Source organism: Glandiceps talaboti, chromosome 1, assembly GCF_964340395.1.
Source record: "Glandiceps talaboti chromosome 1, keGlaTala1.1, whole genome shotgun sequence".
Classification (NCBI taxonomy): domain Eukaryota; kingdom Metazoa; phylum Hemichordata; class Enteropneusta; family Spengelidae; genus Glandiceps; species Glandiceps talaboti.
The window spans coordinates 6,352,112-6,369,988 of record NC_135549.1 but is presented as its reverse complement, the minus strand read 5'-3'; the positions used below and the strand labels follow the sequence as shown (position 1 = coordinate 6,369,988).

At 33.7% G+C, this 17,877-nt stretch overlaps 1 protein-coding gene across 2 annotated transcripts; it reads right to left on the bottom strand.

Moving 5' to 3' along the window:
* Window positions 1–155: 155 nt before the first annotated feature.
* LOC144438582 (uncharacterized) lies at window positions 156–17,514 on the bottom strand. 2 transcript variants are annotated; one of them, XM_078127670.1, is made up of 17 exons: window positions 17,421–17,514; window positions 16,190–16,596; window positions 15,421–15,465; window positions 12,207–12,311; window positions 11,403–11,654; window positions 10,786–10,899; window positions 10,203–10,412; window positions 9,238–9,309; window positions 7,578–7,730; window positions 6,914–7,076; window positions 6,128–6,267; window positions 5,635–5,808; window positions 4,502–4,699; window positions 3,934–4,142; window positions 3,435–3,621; window positions 2,674–2,769; window positions 156–2,164 (listed from the first exon to the last, which is right to left on the bottom strand). In XM_078127670.1, the coding sequence occupies exons 2-17, from the start codon at window positions 16,355–16,357 to the stop codon at window positions 2,039–2,041; spliced, it is 2,412 nt and encodes an 803-aa protein (XP_077983796.1). In that variant the 5' UTR covers window positions 16,358–16,596; window positions 17,421–17,514; the 3' UTR covers window positions 156–2,038. The 2 variants fall into 2 exon arrangements, with proteins under 2 accessions (XP_077983796.1, XP_077983807.1); XM_078127681.1 differs by lacking the exon at window positions 15,421–15,465.
* Between the last annotated feature and the right edge of the window lie 363 nt (window positions 17,515–17,877).

Genomic DNA, 17,877 nt, shown 5'->3' with positions numbered 1-17,877 from the left:
TTGTAGCAGAAACACTGAGCTGTGTATCACTGATAAGTTTGATTTTGTATGGAAAATAATGATGTACTCTAATTTTACTCAACTAAATTATTCATACATGTAAACTTCCAGCACAATTTTGAAATAAAGATACTTGACAACGGTGTTCATGTTCTCATAGTAGAGTGACATTCATTTTATTTAAAACTCACTTCAAACACTGGTCAGACCTACAACACACCATACACAGTTTGTTAGACTGCCCTCTATTGTACAAACAAAGCCAGGAATGCAAAATGATAAAAGAAATGGAAACTGCCACATGTATGTCAACCACACACACATTTAATTAATGCAGCTCACCCCCAAAAAATCACATCATTTTAAGTTCAGATACAGTTAGTGGTAGCCCTCTACATCTCTGCTTTCTATACAACTATTTTATAGTCTACATTTTTTTCAGAAACAATTTTTTGATATAAACATATACAAGATATCTGTAATTTAAATTACCACAATATAAAATATATTCAACCATTTGGACAACTGTAAAGAATCTGAAATTACAAAAAGTGGCTGTGAACACTGCCAGAATATAAAATATAAAGTATGACATTTTACTGCACTTTGTAAAGAATTGTGATTGTGCTTGTGCAAAGCAGTGCTTGAAACTGGTTGCGGACTTTTTTGGTGGATGTAAATAGTAGAGACATAAGATACAGTAAAATATGTAAATAAATCTGTAATCTTACTTTAGATATAAAAAAACCTGGACGGATTACAAAAGACAAGAATAAATACTTTGTGATAGACTACATTACAAGTTTCTGTTTTTAGACAAAGATCTTTGTTTTTGAATTTAAAAATACCTCAAAGCCTTACAAGAATAAAGTGTTTATTTACACAAAATATTGATGAAATATTTGGATATGCCCGTTTCTTTGTACAGTTGCATCATACAGTGATAGACAGTGGCTACAAAAATATCAAAATATATCATTTCCACCCCAGGGTGGCTGTCTCACATTAAAACATTCGTTTATCTCGCATTTTATCATTAAAATCATGAGGGCTATCATTCTGGATGCCTATTTTGCCTGTGGCATTTGTGCTAATACTGAGATTGTGGTGGATTTGACATACAAACACTTTGTCACATATGATCTTTAGTCTAGTGATATCCTTCATTGAATCTCAAGATCTCTCATTAGACATGATTCAATACCATGTTGGTTTCCAGACTATATGATCTTTTAAGAAATATAAAGAAGCATTCAGAGTTTTGTCACCATTGTTGCCATGGAAACATGATACTGGTGCAACATACATCCTTTTATTATTCTGGGTATTCCTACATTAAACGTGTCAATATTAGTCCACTATGTTGTGCATGTGACTACAACTTACCCTTGTCTATCAGTGTGGTGAAACGTTCATGTCTGTGTGTGTGTGTAGGTTATATTTAATATGTTTGCATGTGTAATTTGTTGAATATCACACCTATTTTGAAATTCAATATTGTCCCTGCACTCAGGGCATAATTCTCTTGAAAGCATTATCAACATTTGCTTAATTGAATTTACAGTATTTGTGTTAATTGTGACTAACTTGTGTCATTATCAGTTCAACTATAAAGCACACAGTGGACTTTGGCATGAATTATCAGCAAAAAAACCTCTGAACCTTACCACAGATGTCATCAAATATGACAGAATTCATAGGAAACAAACTTTTACAGTTTGACAAAGTAAAAAAAACCCTCAATGATGAGTGAACTATCGTAACACGATAGTTTGTTTGATAGCATCTTAAATAACTTGCACTCTGTGGTAATTGCAACATAACCTCTCTGACTGACTGACTCAAGAGACTGTAGTAGAAAATAAATTGACAAATTTAAAGCTCTCTTTCATTTCAAAATTTGCTGTGTTTTCGAAATCATAAATATTACTGTAGATTGTTGACCAGTACAAATCATACCAGGAAGAGTACTTCCCCATCCCAATGGTACCTTAGTAATGTTGGACGGAATGGAGGGAATGTTTGGTGATTAAGTACTTTATTTCTTGATGTTCTGTGAAGCCTTTCCTAAAGCAACTTGTTTGGCATTAGATCCAAATGTTAGTGTACTAATTGTCTCACTCATGTTTTCAATGTCTGGACTGCAGTTCACAAACAAAGCCGCCTGAAAAATGAAAAAAAACAAGAAACAATCATTATAATACCAGTATATCTCCAGCTACCTAAAATCCTAACCTAACTGCCTTCATATTGGATAATTTGTTGCTGCTATTATTTGAAACCTGTCACACAAAACTAAATATTTGCCAGGGCCATGGAAAATGTCCAAGTCCTTCATAACTTGCTGTGTAAAAATATTTGCCAGGGTCATGGAAAATGTCCAAGTCCTTCACTTTCTATGTAAAAATATTTGGTAGGGCCATGGAAAATGTCCAACTCTTTCATAACTTGCTATGTAACAACATTCCGGTATGAGAAGTAAAGAAATCTAAACTGAACTGGTCTAGTACGAATTTCTGCAATAACAAATTTATTATTTAGCATTTTTGGGGATAAGATCATTTACTCAACTGTTTTAGGCCCCAATAAAGCTTCCCAAGTGCTATTACATGTAAAATGTTTTACAGTTATTGGGAGTATAGTTGACAGTTTGCTTTCAATTTTAAAACTCACCTTGGCATCACCTCCCAAAGATGGCTGAAGAAGATGGGTTAGCTTCGAATTGCGGTATGGTATATGTAAGGCATTGCTACGTAGTGATGAAAATACCTGAAATTAAACAATTAAGGAGTCAAATGACTTGATTCATTTCAAATTCAGTTTCTTTGTAGAGTTCATTACATAAGTTGCTATTTTACAAAAGCACAATAAAAGTACAAAAGAAATGAGAGAAATCCCATCAACTGGAGTGTATCTGATGGTAGTCAAGCATTATTTCAGTATCACAACATCTTTGTATTTTGTAATAGAAGTTCCATCTCATAAAACATCAGTATCACTACTTATTAGCAAATACACTTCTGGATTTGCATGAGTGTTCCTCTTATTCTCTGAGAATAACATAATTTTTATGACATCAAATCCTAGACACTGGAGGGGAGCTGCCCCCCCCCCTCCCACAATCTTCCTGGGTGCTGTCAATGATCAAATTAACTACACATTGTGTGGCAACTTTCCCAGATTTCCTTGAAATTTTTGCAACCATTATTAACTGTTCTCATGAATTCACTATTTCTAGTAAAATGTAACATTAATACACCACATCAAGATTTGGTTGTTACCCTTACAAATACTTTTACTGTGGGAGTGTGATTTAAAACAAAACAAAAATTGTACTCTAATCACTAGAGGGCGCTATCATTATGAACTCAAAATAAATAGTGGTAGTGGTGGTAGACTTGTATGGTATGCCCACCTATTTTAAGCTACTTTACCTGTCCGAGGGAAGTCAGTGATTTATTAATTGCTGCTGCTTCTACTAAGGTTTGTCCAGTAGCACCAGTTTTGGCAATTCTTTCAGATCCAGCCAAATCTACCAGCGTTAGTGATCCATAGCTGGCGGCATTAGATACTTTATCAATTCCCTCCACTTGAATTATCAGTAGTAGATGAGAACGTGAACTGTAATAATAAACATATTTATTTTTATTTGAATGTCATTTCCACTCTCTGACAAATGCTTTACCTTGTATTTGACTTTGAGTCACACATTTCAACAGCAATGTCACTTTTCTGTCTGCACTAAGGATGGTGGAGATATAACATTGAAACATTATAATCATAAACTGTGTAAACATTACTATTTTTAATGCACACAGAAGACAAAAGAGCCTACTATATTTCCTATTTGTTGAATAAGAATAATATTTTTATCGCATATTAAAATTGATAAAATGATAATAAGAGTGAAGTGAAAATGATTTTTTATGTTACCTGGTTGAATTCATTTTAGTTGCAGCTACAGATCTGTTCTCATCTCCTTTATCCATGACTGCTTTGATGTCTTCCACATTTTTGACCTCAACCTCAGTCAATCCCTGCACTACTAACTTCTTACCATTCATTTTGATATCAAGACTGGGACTACCTTTAGCAGTCAGTAAATCTTGTAAGTTTTCATTGTAAACTTCTAGTAAGGAGACCTAAATAGAAAGGACAAACCAATCAAATAAAAGTAACTGCCTATTAAACTTAAGATTTTAGGAACAGAAATGTGAAAACTCTTCTGACTGTCAGTAAATGACACTATTACGGTTCCCTCCAATGAGTTCATTTCAGTATCAGTAAAGTTTACCCCAGCAAAATCAAGTCTGTCAGAAGTAAGATTTTGGATGTCTTTGTGAAATAAAGTACATTTCATCTCCCTCTCTCTAGTTGTTTGTAGTCACATGATTAATGACATTCTAGTAAGTTTCACTGGAAATTTATCTCTGAAATTAACAATAGTTTTCCATCAATCCAATTTGACTGCTGTTATCAATGTAGTCATAATACTACATACCTTGATTTTATAGTGTACCTTATCCCTTTCAGCACAAATCTTTAATAATTCCGACACAGCCCTAATGTTGACACCAGGGTTATCTTTGGGTCCCATCATGGTAAATGTCTTACCAGAACCAGTCTGGCCATATGCCATCAAGCACACATTGTAACCATCAACACAGGATGTAATGATTGGTACGACTTCATTGAATACCTATAGTGTGGAGAAAAAATTAAGATTATCAACAAAATCAGATACATACATTCTACTTACTACTTTACAAATTTCAAAGCTCACATCTGAATCTAATGTTACAAATGAATCAAAGGATCTTATAAAGATAGTTTGTTGAATTTGAAAAGAAAATCTAAAAATTCAAATATTTCAGCACATCAGTTTCTCTCTTCCCTTTTTTAATCACCATGTACATCAAACTGGGAAATTCGATAAAACTCAAAATATTGAAAGACATGTAATATTGAGTCACTTCTTATTTAACAAATGTCTCAATATTCACAGGAATGGATTAATATTATCAATAAAATGTCCAACTTCCTAGACAGTCAACAGTCACTTGTGCCTTTTTCGCTACGTTTTATCTAAAACTAAAGTCATAGCCTTGCTCTGATCTGGAGCAATACTATAACCACGTACTAATAGCAACAGCAAGTTTGGCACTCGCTGTTCCTATCAGCATGATTAGTACACATACTTATGCAGTGCTACGGAGCGAGGCGACGACTTTGTTTTAGATGAAATGTAGCAAAAAGGGCATGAACAACTGTTGACAGTCTACTGACTTCCATACATTGCATAAATAGTATAGGACATTGGAGAGTTAATTCTTAGTGAATGCATTAATCTAGTCAAGTTTTTGTCATCACAAGACCAGGTCATAGTTTCAAATTTGTCTCTGAATTTATTACAGGCATTCCAACAATGCAAATGTTATCAAGATTGTAACTTGTTTAGTTTGTAATTTTTACATTTTCCAATTTCTGTATCCTTACAGTTGATATTGATGTGTACAATGGGCTGAAGCCAAGTACTGAAATAAACAGAACTTGAATTTGAACTTAAACAGTATTGTAAAATCTAAAGAGAAAATGATCTTTAAATGTTGTGGAAAATTCCTGATAAATTCTTACCTCATCTTGAGACGATTGAGGGCTGAAGACTTTATCAAATTTGTATTTCTTAGTACCTCCCTGTGGATTGGGACATAGTATTTCATGATCTGAGGGGAAATTTATTGCACACTGCACACGATCGTCACGACGACATCGGCAAAAGACACGAATATTACCACGTAGTTCTTGAATCTGTTAATGTAAAAAACAAAGATTATCCAGGGTCTGATTCATGTATAGGTGATTATTTATTGGCAGAAAAATTTACTGCTCATATCGTTTAGATTTTCTCTCCTTTTTTCTTCATTTTTTTTAATCGATGTTCTGAATTTATGAGTGGATGGTAACATTTTTGAGTGTGATTCCAATAAGAATAAAAGTTTCCACATTTTTTTTGAGTATACATTGTTAAATAGAAGAAGAATGTTGATTGGCTTTGATAATACTTTATGGATTACATCTAACTAATCAGCCAATCACAGAGGTTGTTACATCATGAGTAGGTCATTACCTTATTATAGAGTACTTTTCTTTGCATACATTCTTTCCTATAAAGTAATCTCAATTCTTCCAACTCTGATGATGTACTGCTATCCATCTTACCAAGTCTTGCTACACCTTCCCGGGCTTGTTTAGCCAATGCTGTCAGATCTGTTGACAAAGATATCAACATTGTAATTCCTTTCTAGGTCTACAATATTCACATGTTTTCTATTTCTTGATAATCAATGATCTATTATTCCCTTATATAGATACATTGTACATGTAATACAATGGGTGTAAAAGTTTTTGATAACTAAGTATGTAATCAAGAAAAGTATCAAATTTGAGTCAGTCAAGTCACTCCAATTCTGAAATGTTTAGAAGGTCATATCACATCAAGTATTTACCTTACCATCGTCACAAACCACGTGACGGCCTCTTTTACAGCACCATCGAAACGTGCCGTCCAGATGGATGAAATATTACAGCTCTGGTTTGCAAGAATGTTACCTGACTATTTATATTAAAGTCTGCTAAGACCCATGAGACAATGTTGTTCCACTGAAAGAATAATTGAGCTGAAAAAGAGTTTCAGTTTTTTGTGTTTCTTGGCAACCGAGCAAAATTTATGTGATGTGAAATCAGGAAATGACTCTCCAGAACCAAAAGTTTATGAAAATACATTTATTTCCTGGATTGGCAGTCCCCTTTAATCTACCACATAGAAAATGTGATGTTATTTCTCCAAGATTGTTATGATCTATTTGATCACATGATTCCTACCAGGTATTTTTATGTCAAACTAGTAACTTACCATCAAATCCTCTTTTCACTAGACTCTTGAGATTCTTGTTCATTTTATCTAACTCCTTAGCTCCAACATCTACTGCTTTCAATGTCTCTTCATCAACCACTGGACCCATTGGTTCTGGTTCTATAGCCATGACTTGAACCTCTGGTACAGGTGTCTTGGTTTCCTGTCATATATCAATTGTTTAATTATGAACATGTACAACAAGAATCATACTTCTAAAACACTGACGACATTTTTGCCCTTCATTGATCCTGTGAGAGATGTAGTCTAAGATCACGAATGGGCTGACTCAGATGCAAGGATTTTGGTTTACACAAAAAAGAAATTGCCATTCATGATTTCAAAATGACTTATAATGTCAGACTGTTTCAAAGATTTACTGTTGTGGATTGTGTGCAATTTTTAAATTTTAATAGGATTGTCTATTGGCAATATCACATTAAATGACATCATACCAGTTAAAACAAAAGTTCACCAATAGTATCTGCACACATATATCTAGGGATAGATATTCACTGTAGCCCGCTAGCTTCTACTCTATAACATCTCAAAACTAAGAATTTCATGAACATAACAATATGCTCTTTTGGTATTTTTAGCAACTCATTATTATTTTCTAGTGAGAACACAGCAGTTACAGAGAGTCAGTCACAAGTACACTTACTGGTTGTTTAGGTGTTACAGGTCTAGCCGTCATTGGTCTAGCCGTCATTGGTCTTGCTGTCTTGGGTCTGTCCTGCTGTAGTGCATTGACCCTAAGGTTGGCTGTCTTTGCCTCCACTTCTAACTCTGATATTTTCTCTCTAAGTCGTTGTAGCTGTAAGCAAAGCATGGATATATCTATTTTATGACAAAGATAGTGAAGATGAAACTACTGGTGGTATAAGATTCAATTCATACCTTCAGACCTCACATGTCAGTGAATAGTGTGTACTAGTAAACTTTTCTTATTTTTACATCAGAAATTGTCAAACATAGATCAAAGGTTACATACTTTATTATCAGGATGGACAATTAGGTGGTATTCCCCAATATTTTCCTTCATTCAGTGAGGGAAAATACAAGGGACCTAAGGGGGTTTTGTCACTATGAGTCTAGTGCCATTTGTTGTCGTGACAGAGACGTGTGTTAATTGTCATGACATAAAATGACCACAGTATAAATTCCATATTTTTTTGTTCAACTTGGTTCGTGCATGGTATAATTTCACTTACATGATACAAAGCCTTTAGATTGATCAATTAGACTGGATAGCATAATATTACATAAATAAACTTTCTTTTTGTTAAAATCATCATCCACAATACGTCAGGCAACATATGTCATTTTATCCAGTTTGTGAACCTTGCAAATAGCTTCATGTTATATCCTCTCATATGCGTTGATTTCAAGTTTACACCAGTACCACCTAACTATCGTATTTATCTGGGACATCATGAATAAATAGAATTATACACAGAATTTAAAGTGGTTCATTTTACAAATATTTGTGATATCAAACTAAATGTCAACAATCTTTCAATTTACATTATCTTTAATACACATTAGTGCTTGAAGTAAGTTTGTCACTTGCATTCATTTCAATAAAAAGAATTAACCTTCCACACTTTATAGTGTACACATAAAGAATAAATAACATAAAATAAAGTTTTAATAGACACCAATTACTATAGTGTTATGCATTATATACATGGTCATTCTCTTTGCTACATAACGGTATACGACCTTCCTTCATCCGCTATCACCTCCATAATTTTTATGGGCAATAATCTAGCTATGACGTCCTCACATAAGGACATACAATATTGTCCATCTGTCTGTCTGTGTCTGTCTATCTGTCTGTCTGTGTCTGTCTGTCTGTCTGTTTGTCTATCAATCCATCTATTATCGCACACCTATAGCAATATTCTTGTCAGTGACTTAATTATGCCACAATGGATGATAATGTGTGTTGTTTTACAATATACATTTTTTGTACTTTGTTGTTTTCATACTAATATGAAATTATCAATTCTTTATGGCATCAATGGGCCATACTACAATGCTTATCTTACACACCAGTAACAACAACACAGACAGGTTTTGTTTTGACAGGCAAGAATTACTACACGGCCAGGTGTTTGTATTCAAAACTATACAATAACTGCTTTTGTACAGAGGTCCTGGTTGCCATGGCAATGCATATATTGCCTGCAGCCACCGTATCACTTGACCAGAAAGTTCTCAGACACTGAATTCAAATGTCCAACTTTGAAATGATATATAATGTAAGTTTACACTAAGACTTTGTGGTAGATGGTGTAAGATTGGTGTACAAAGCATACCTCTTCTTTAAATATTTCATTCTCATTTTGTAGTATTTTGTTCAGTCGACAGGCTTCTTCATAGTCAGGTTTCTACAAGAAATCACACAAAGAATAAAATCAATATTGGACTAACTACTTCATTGAAATATTGTCTGTGAAATCAACACTGTTACTGGTGTTATACATTTGGAATTGATATATTTGAATAAACAATATAGTCACTGAGAAACTGATTATGCTATTAAAGATGCACGTTAATACTGATAACATCAAGTTTGTAATACCTAAAACAAAGTATCAAAATGAAATCACCAACAATTTGATCAAAGAATTGTACAATGGTGGAAGCAAGATGATGCGTGTATAAGACAATGAACATGTAGAGACGTGACAGCTCATAGTGATGTCAAATCACAAATAAGGAGATATAGGTGGTGCTAGTTGACAATGAAATGATTTCAACCAGAAAGTAAAAGTAAGAACTAGATAGTTGAACAAAATTACACGTGTATAAAATTAGAATATTAGCATTCAGTAATAGTGGAAATTTGATGACCTAGAAGACATAGTTGATGTAGTAACAACAAGACCAGTAGACAATAAATAAATGTTTACACATTGTTGTCATCAGAAGATTTATGAAATTAACCAGATTGAAAAATCAGTCCTACAAAATATTATCATATTGATATGGTGGTGTCATTTTTGTGTGCATTTTGAACAAATATATCTACAATTATAAAGATTACCATAACACATGAAATGAGATTGAAACAATTTACAATACTTGATAATGTATATATCGGTAATAAAATAAATTTGATGACACTATCACTAGACTGTAAGATACATCTTGTGTTGTTTAGCCCTATCAGGCTTCTCCTTAACCATGTGAGTGCTGACTGACATAGCATGGCATGTATGTCTATTTCTTACAGACTACTTTATCCCTAGATTACATCACAACAAAAGAACTGACTTACCATCTTGGCTACTTTGGCTTCTAACTTTTTAATTTTATCATCCTTCTTTTTAATGATATCTGTGTTCATACCCCGAACTCTATCAGGTGTGTCCATGTTACCTGTATCTCCAACTGTAAAATATGTAGCTATGCAATCATCTAAGTCATAGTTACTACATCTCAAGGCAGCTATGATATCATATTTATCTTTCCATGCTGGACAAGTTTCCTGTCATCAAAATCAAAGAATCATTTGTCATTATTTGTTTTATGAGTCTTTTTGTAAACTTTCATCTTTATTTTTTCATAGCTTGTCGACTTTACTTTTGTATTGAGCAAAAATTATTTTCAAAAACCTCCAAAACTGCATTTACTAGAATGTACATCAGTAGAATAACAGTTCACAAACTTGAAAAAAAATATTGTTTATTTTAATACACATTCCAACTTCAAAATATTCCCCCAAAAATGGTTTGTTGTGTGCAACATTGATATGTACTATATTGAACATCTTTCCATTGTAAGATCAATAATTATACAATTTTACTCTCAGTATCCAAAGAGGGTAAAAAATATTCTTCATGATGATGTACATTTCTTACCGATATCTGGGCTACTAGTGGTTTGACAAAATCATGGTGCTGTTCCCATGACACTGGTAACTTGATCCAACTACCAGACATATCATCAAAGTAACAGTGAATATTACGTCTCTCCTGTCACAACATAAAATAGAAAATCACATGAAAATTACAAACATGTTTAAAACACTATGACTGTGTCATATTTTATGTTGGTTTTCACTGAACATAACTCATAATATAACACAACATCAAAGGTGGATGTTATGGGCAAATTGACCATCAGTTGGGTAGATTTAGAAAAAATGCTATAAAAGTGCACAAATACTGATATTGAATATACAAATTGTTTGTTCAAAACACTTTTTTTAAATAAGAAGTTTAAATGGTTGACTGTTCCTCTCAGTGCATGAGGTTCAGCATGTGATTTGAATGTCCAGTTGCTCACATCCAAAGGAGTAGGTTGATACATGTACACATGAAAAAACAGGACGCAAAGTACATGTAGATTCAAATATTGTACATACAATGATCCATGCCTACTCTGGAAATCAGATATCAAACAGATTGCACAACAAATATACCAAAGAAATTTTATGCAACAAGAATATGATTTTAAATAAAAATAGTTGTTTTACCTCAAAGACATATGTAAGTAATTTCCCTCTTGTTGGATGATTCAAAGAACCAGCCCTATCATCATTTTGACTTCCCATTCCAGCAGCTGTTATATCGATATCATCCATCTCTACGTTATTCATTCCAGAACTGCCGGGTTGGTTGTAGTCATCAACTTCATTACTAGCTGCAGTAGGAGGTTGATCATGGATGGTAGCTTCTCGTTCAACCCTACCTTGTGCGTACCATTCTACAGGAAATGGTTGCCATTCCTTTGGAGGGAGAATATTAGATTTATGCTGACTAACTGTCATGCAATGTATTAAAAAAAACAACTTTGTTATAAATTAATACAAGATGAACAAAAAAATTGTACTAATAATTTGTGATAAAATCTGTATCACCTGACAGTGTGCACTTTGCCTTTATTGAAACCGACAAAAATTCACCTACATACCATGAGACATGACATAAATTTATACAAAAAAAGATTTCACCAAACTACGCTTTATGCAGTTTTTCAAAATCTAATTCAATCTGTTTCCTAGATTTAGATCCCAACTGGGAGAGGGGTTATGATTCAAAAAGTTACTTATATGCATTTTATCACAATTTCATATTGAAATGTTGGAAGGTATAAACAGTCTGTTACATGGATATATTTCATGACTTATACCCCCTTGTACCTATAAAACACTGTATAATATGTCAACCAAGATCTTGCTTCTTCTTCTTCTTCTTCTTTTTTTTTTTTTTGGGGGGGGAGGGATATAAGTCTATGGAATAAATGTCCATGAATGTTAGTGAGATAAAAGTAGACATACCTGAGTCTGCCATGAATCAAGGAAGAACCGCTGTCCATTCTGTACAACACATGTGTAGCTTCGTCCATTTTTATGATGGAATGTCTCAAAAACAATGTCATCACCCTGAAGGTACAGATAGAAAAAATTATCAGTAATACAAAAAAAAAGTCCTGAGTCTACATAAACTAATAGATAAAACAATTTGAACTACTACAATACAGAATACATGTACAAGTACCATTATTCTATTATGATAAATAAATGACTGGGGAGGCTAACTTTGAAAGCATTTGTGAATATACTACAGCCAACTATAAGAACAGGAGCTGCCTATTGTATGTACAATGCATATAAAACTAACACTTCTCAGGTAATTCCTTGATTTCTTTTTGAAAAACATGATTTTCATGTACAATCTCAAAAAGGAATGCAAATTAACTTCACAAAGTACTATATCAGTAACTATATCTCATAATCAAAGTGACTGAATCATATATATATATTTTTTTTTTTGGGGGGGGGGGTTTTTTTCGGTATTTGTCATCGTAGCAAACCACAGCCTCTTTTATGGCACTGTCCAAGATGTACTGTCGTTATTTGACAGTGTCACACAGCTCTGGTTTGTGAGAATGGGTGTTTGTTTAGAGAAAGCAAAGTTCACTTTGTGTAGTTACCCAGTGTCATTGTTGGTGACACCATTACATTGTATCTGTTGACTTCAGCGATGTCAAGTATCTTCACTGTCACATATACAAGCACATATCATATTGACCACTTCACTGAATGTCGGCATTATTTCTATCACAGTTCCCCCTTTACTCGTATAATATCTCATTTTTGTGTAACTCATTTTACCTTTTTATTTATTTTCTTATCATCATTTTCACTTTAGGAGTTTTATCGAACAAAAATAAATTCATTTTATTATTTGCACATCAATGTTGGCAGAATGTTATGATGAAAACCCAAATAATTTCACAGAGGTTGATCATCATATCCACATGAACTAAATCAGTGTGTGGCCCATTTCATTTCATTTCATTTCATTTGTGTTTAATTTATCTAAACTTAACATTGATAATGGGCTTTAAAAGCCTGGAATCCATTCTGTTTTCAGTGTACCACAATAACAAGACAACATGGATTTGTGACTATAGTATAAATTTGTAAATTCTATATACATATAAAATGTTCTTTTCTTCTTTTGAAATTTTTAATTTTAGTTTTGACCTCAAAAACTTGAATGTGAATATTTTTAATGAATATCAGCAGTAATTGAGTACAAAAACAGCTTAAATCTTTGACTAGTTTCACACCTCAGCTTGCTTTTTAAAGAAGTTTGATTCAATTGTTGCGATTAGAATTTAAATTTCATCTTGTAAAATTGTGAATATGAAACATTTGATCATTTGATTATTTATGCCAAATCCTAGGATGATCTCTAGGTTAAACCGTTATAGATAAATGTCCCATCTATTAGACAGGCATCATTGGGATTACAATAGTACCAGACAAACAAACATAAACAGATAAAGAAAGGCCTGTTAACAACTCATTCTTTGGCAATCAAAGGACCATCACATGAAATCCTGAGTGAAAACCTGCCTACATTGAATACACAGTGACCCCTAGTTTTATCTACCACTATCCCAACACCTTGAAATAGTCCATGGATTAGAGAGTGTGACGTCACTGGCTTTGTTCACTGTTATTGATTATGCCCACTGTATTGGAAACCTCCATGCTGTTATTGTGGCAACCAAATATAGTAACAACAGCAATCAATAATATGCTAATTAACCTGTGCTCCCATGTCTCCCTTAGCTGTGAAAGGTTAAGAGGTTCAAGCCCTCATTGTCCAAATTGTCAATTTTGAATAGTCAAAAAAGAGTCCAAATTTCAGTCAAAGGTTATACCTTGTGATGAAAAAAAAATACTCATAACATTGTGAAATACATTGAACTATTTGCTCTTCGCTCTGTTAGAAAATTGTTCACTGACTTGTCACTGTTTGAATCATTTACATATTTCTGTTGTATATTTGTCAAAAAGATTTATAATAAAGAGTTAAAAATCCAGTAGATGTTTGTGAAGTCAGTAGATCAATCATTTATAACTAGTGTGTGTAGTAATTTAAATATCTACTTGTGGCATATGAGTTATGGGAATTATTGAGACTTAAGGTCAATGAGAATATACACAGTTCCAACACACAGATATAATAGAACTAGAATTTTAATATCAGCTGGGTTTAATTTTCACTGTTTTAATTATCGGTTTTGTTAGATTTTAATTGTATTGGTCTCCTGACGAGCAAAGAAAGCCATACTAATCCTGTACATTCTGGATTGCTGAATTAACAGTCAGATAAACAATGAAATTGAACTTCAGCTGATAACTAATGCTCTGATAGAATACTGAAAACTGAAAATATGAACTATGCCCTCCCCTGTAAGGATTCTATAAAGGTCACACCTTAGCAACAGTGAGCTGCCATTCTACAACTGAAGAATTTAAAGTGCTGTTGTTTACCCCAACCATAGCAAACCCTTTTTTACAACCATAACTGCACTGCACATTATACAACCACCTCAAAGTTTAAGAAATCAATTAGCCAAATCAATGAATCACTCACAAATGTTGACAGGCATACTTTCTGCTCAGATACATTCAGAGATGAAGATATGTCTCATTGTCAAGTAGGAGGGATAGAAAATAGCACTTTAATACTTTTTTAGGTCAATGAATTTGTACTTTGGTTATCAAGGTTGGGGGAAAAAATTATGAAATAACCAGCACAGTAATGCAGGATATTTCGCCACGACAGTTTGATATCATTATAAAATTATTGAAATGTACACACTTTTATTCTTTTGTATCGGGTGAATAAATCAATTCAATATTTTATTTCAGTGTATAGTATGTTTTTTATGGGTTTTTTTGTTGTTTTTTTTTGGGGGGGTCCCTTTTTGGCTAGTTCCAGTAAACATAATTGAAGCACAGACAAGGAAAAACAGATTGAAACAAAAGCTGCCCCATTATCTGTTTTCTCCTTTAAAAATGAATTCAATATTACAGGTATATAAAATAACATTAATAATGAAGAAATAACAACGCAATGCGTGCTGTGCAATTCAAAGTGTCATTCATACACTTAGTTGTTCATTTTCACATAAGCTACAGGAAATAAGGCATGCTATATAAATTCTAAATATGAAGAAAAACCACTTACAAGTTCCTGCATTTGCATTGCCATTGAAAGCATTTGATCCTGACGCTGCATAAGAAATTAGTCAAAGTTCAAAACAGTTAAAAACAAAGCTTGTAATTGTATTAGTGTGATCCAGCAATATGTTAATAATTAATACACTCACACAGTGATTCTACTTCATGCAATTTGTAAAACTGAATGACCACATAAAATATAATATCACATATTGAACCAAAATAAATGAAATATTAGTATGAATACTTGAACATAGTCTCTTTAATGAATCACAAGGCATTACTACTTCTTTTTTTTTTAGCTCATTAGAGGATGACACTGCAATACAATTATAGATAAATACCACTCAATAAAACTAATAGAACATAAGAGTTTAACTGACAAAAATTCGGTGTTAATTTAGTAGTATATGATGAGAAATAGCCTGTATGTTGTGTTATACACCTGTGTCATTATGAGCTCTAAAACAATCAAAGAACACACACACTGATAGCAAAGATGGATTGTATTAAAGTCGGGTTGAAAATGGAAAGAAATATAGCAAAGCAATCACCCAATCACCTAGTTAATGGTATATTAATATCAGTAAAGGTGGAATGGAATATAGCAAAGCAATCACCTGTTGCTGTTCTGGTGACAGTGCTGTTATAACTTTTTGCTGTGTATTTATAGTACGTGCAGCATTTTGCCATTGCTGTTGATAGTTGTTAGCTTGATGTGGGGTACTTTGATTTGAAGCCGCCGGCGGAGGAGGAGGAGCAGAAGGAGAATTTACCTGTCCATTTTCACCACCCTGTTGTTGAAACTCAACTTCCTGAAACTCCTTCTGCCTCTGCCTGGCTTCAACTTTCCGTCTTACATTTCTACTCATTGGTTGCTGACTCGGAGTATTAGCACCTGTTGATGGCCTTGATCGCCCCTCAGAACTTGAACCACTGCCCATGCTGTGTTCCCACACACATTGGGCTAGCTGATATATAACAATATTATTATATCTAAAGAACTGATGTAGATCTGCAACTCCTCAAATGTAGTCTATCTGTGTTGTGTAATACTTTATACAAACCAAATATTCTGTCTGGTCAGATGCTTCAAATTTTATCTTAGAAACACACACACAATTCTTGTAGTTCAAGCAACATATTGGGGCCTCTTCTTTGTTTCCTAGTAGTCCAGTCTAGTCTGTTGAGAAAAACAAATTGAAATTGAAAGATGAAATATGGTTCACAACAAAACATTCCAATGGTGATAAGTTAGATTTACCCACACTTCAGTTCCATTAGATTAGTATTACAGTCAGTACTCTTGGAATATCAAATTTGTCATTCTCTTTTTAATTTCTGAATTACAGTTTAAAGATCAGAATTAGTTCTTTTGCTCTTTTTAATCATGTCATCTAGTTAATTAGTAATGACTGTGTGCCATTCACAATGCCTACTTTAGTGCCAAATTGTATGACATTCCAAGGCTCCAACTTTTCCTTATACAAAAGAAATCATATTTCAAGATATATTTCAAAAAGCACTGCCACCTAACTACAAGTTGAACTGACAAAAAAGGTTACTTTACAATAGACCCTCCATACACGGGGGTCTAATTTGCTTTTACAGCCCAGTATACAACATAGAAGATATAACAAGTATTTTTTTAAAAATAATTATCAGAATGAGGTATATACAACATAACCATGGATGAAATATCCACAATATCACTCTTGATCAGTGAAACTGTTCGTATATTCTCGTGGACGATACACTTGCTATCTACACCGGCGTCTTTTGACTCTAGCAAGATATTTGATCAATATTACACGTCTTACTCTGTCAGCTAAATTCTTTTACGGCCGGTGATTTACACTAAATGCCAACATGCAGGGTGGATCGCACCATGGATTAGTCGCACGGATACGAACACACCGGCGACAGACAGATTCTTCGATTTTCGTCTGTGTTGTAGTTTTTACGTGATAAAACTCGTCACAAATTGACGACGTGAAGCCAACTCACCTGAATATCACATGCTACGAGAGCAGAACTGGTGAAATAAATCGATCAGAGCCAGTGGTGACAGGAGCATTGTTGTCCTCGCGTTATTTACTCGCGAAACGAAGTTAGTTCCGGTTTCTTGGGTCAAGGGTCACGCCCACTGCGATCGACAACCGTACTAGTACTACTAGTACTTTCAAATGTCCGTTGACATTTTTATATGGGTACATATTTTGAACATAGGTTCATTATTTTATATCGACAATAATATTATTACATACTCGGATTGTGATAATTTCTTGGAGTTTCGACTGAACATAAAAAATAAAGAGACATAGAAGGGAGATAAAAATGAGCCGTGACGATGCAATGTCTCCATAGCAACGCCAATTTTATACTATAGTGTACGTATATTTGTTGTTTTATCAAGGGGTGGGTGGATGGATGGATGGATGGATGGATGGATGGATGGGTAATA

What these genes read in the sequence shown, in the direction of transcription:
- LOC144438582 (XM_078127670.1), bottom strand. Translation starts at nt 16,357, where the DNA reads ATGGGCAGTGGTTCAAGTTCTGAGGGGCGATCAAGGCCATCAACAGGT. An exon ending in CTGTAACACCTAAACAACCA is followed by an intron (nt 7,077 to 7,577) that starts GTAAGTGTACTT and finishes GATATATGACAG; the next exon opens with GAAACCAAGACACCTGTACC. An exon ending in GAAAAGTACTCTATAATAAG is followed by an intron (nt 5,809 to 6,127) that starts GTAATGACCTAC and finishes TTACATTAACAG; the next exon opens with ATTCAAGAACTACGTGGTAA.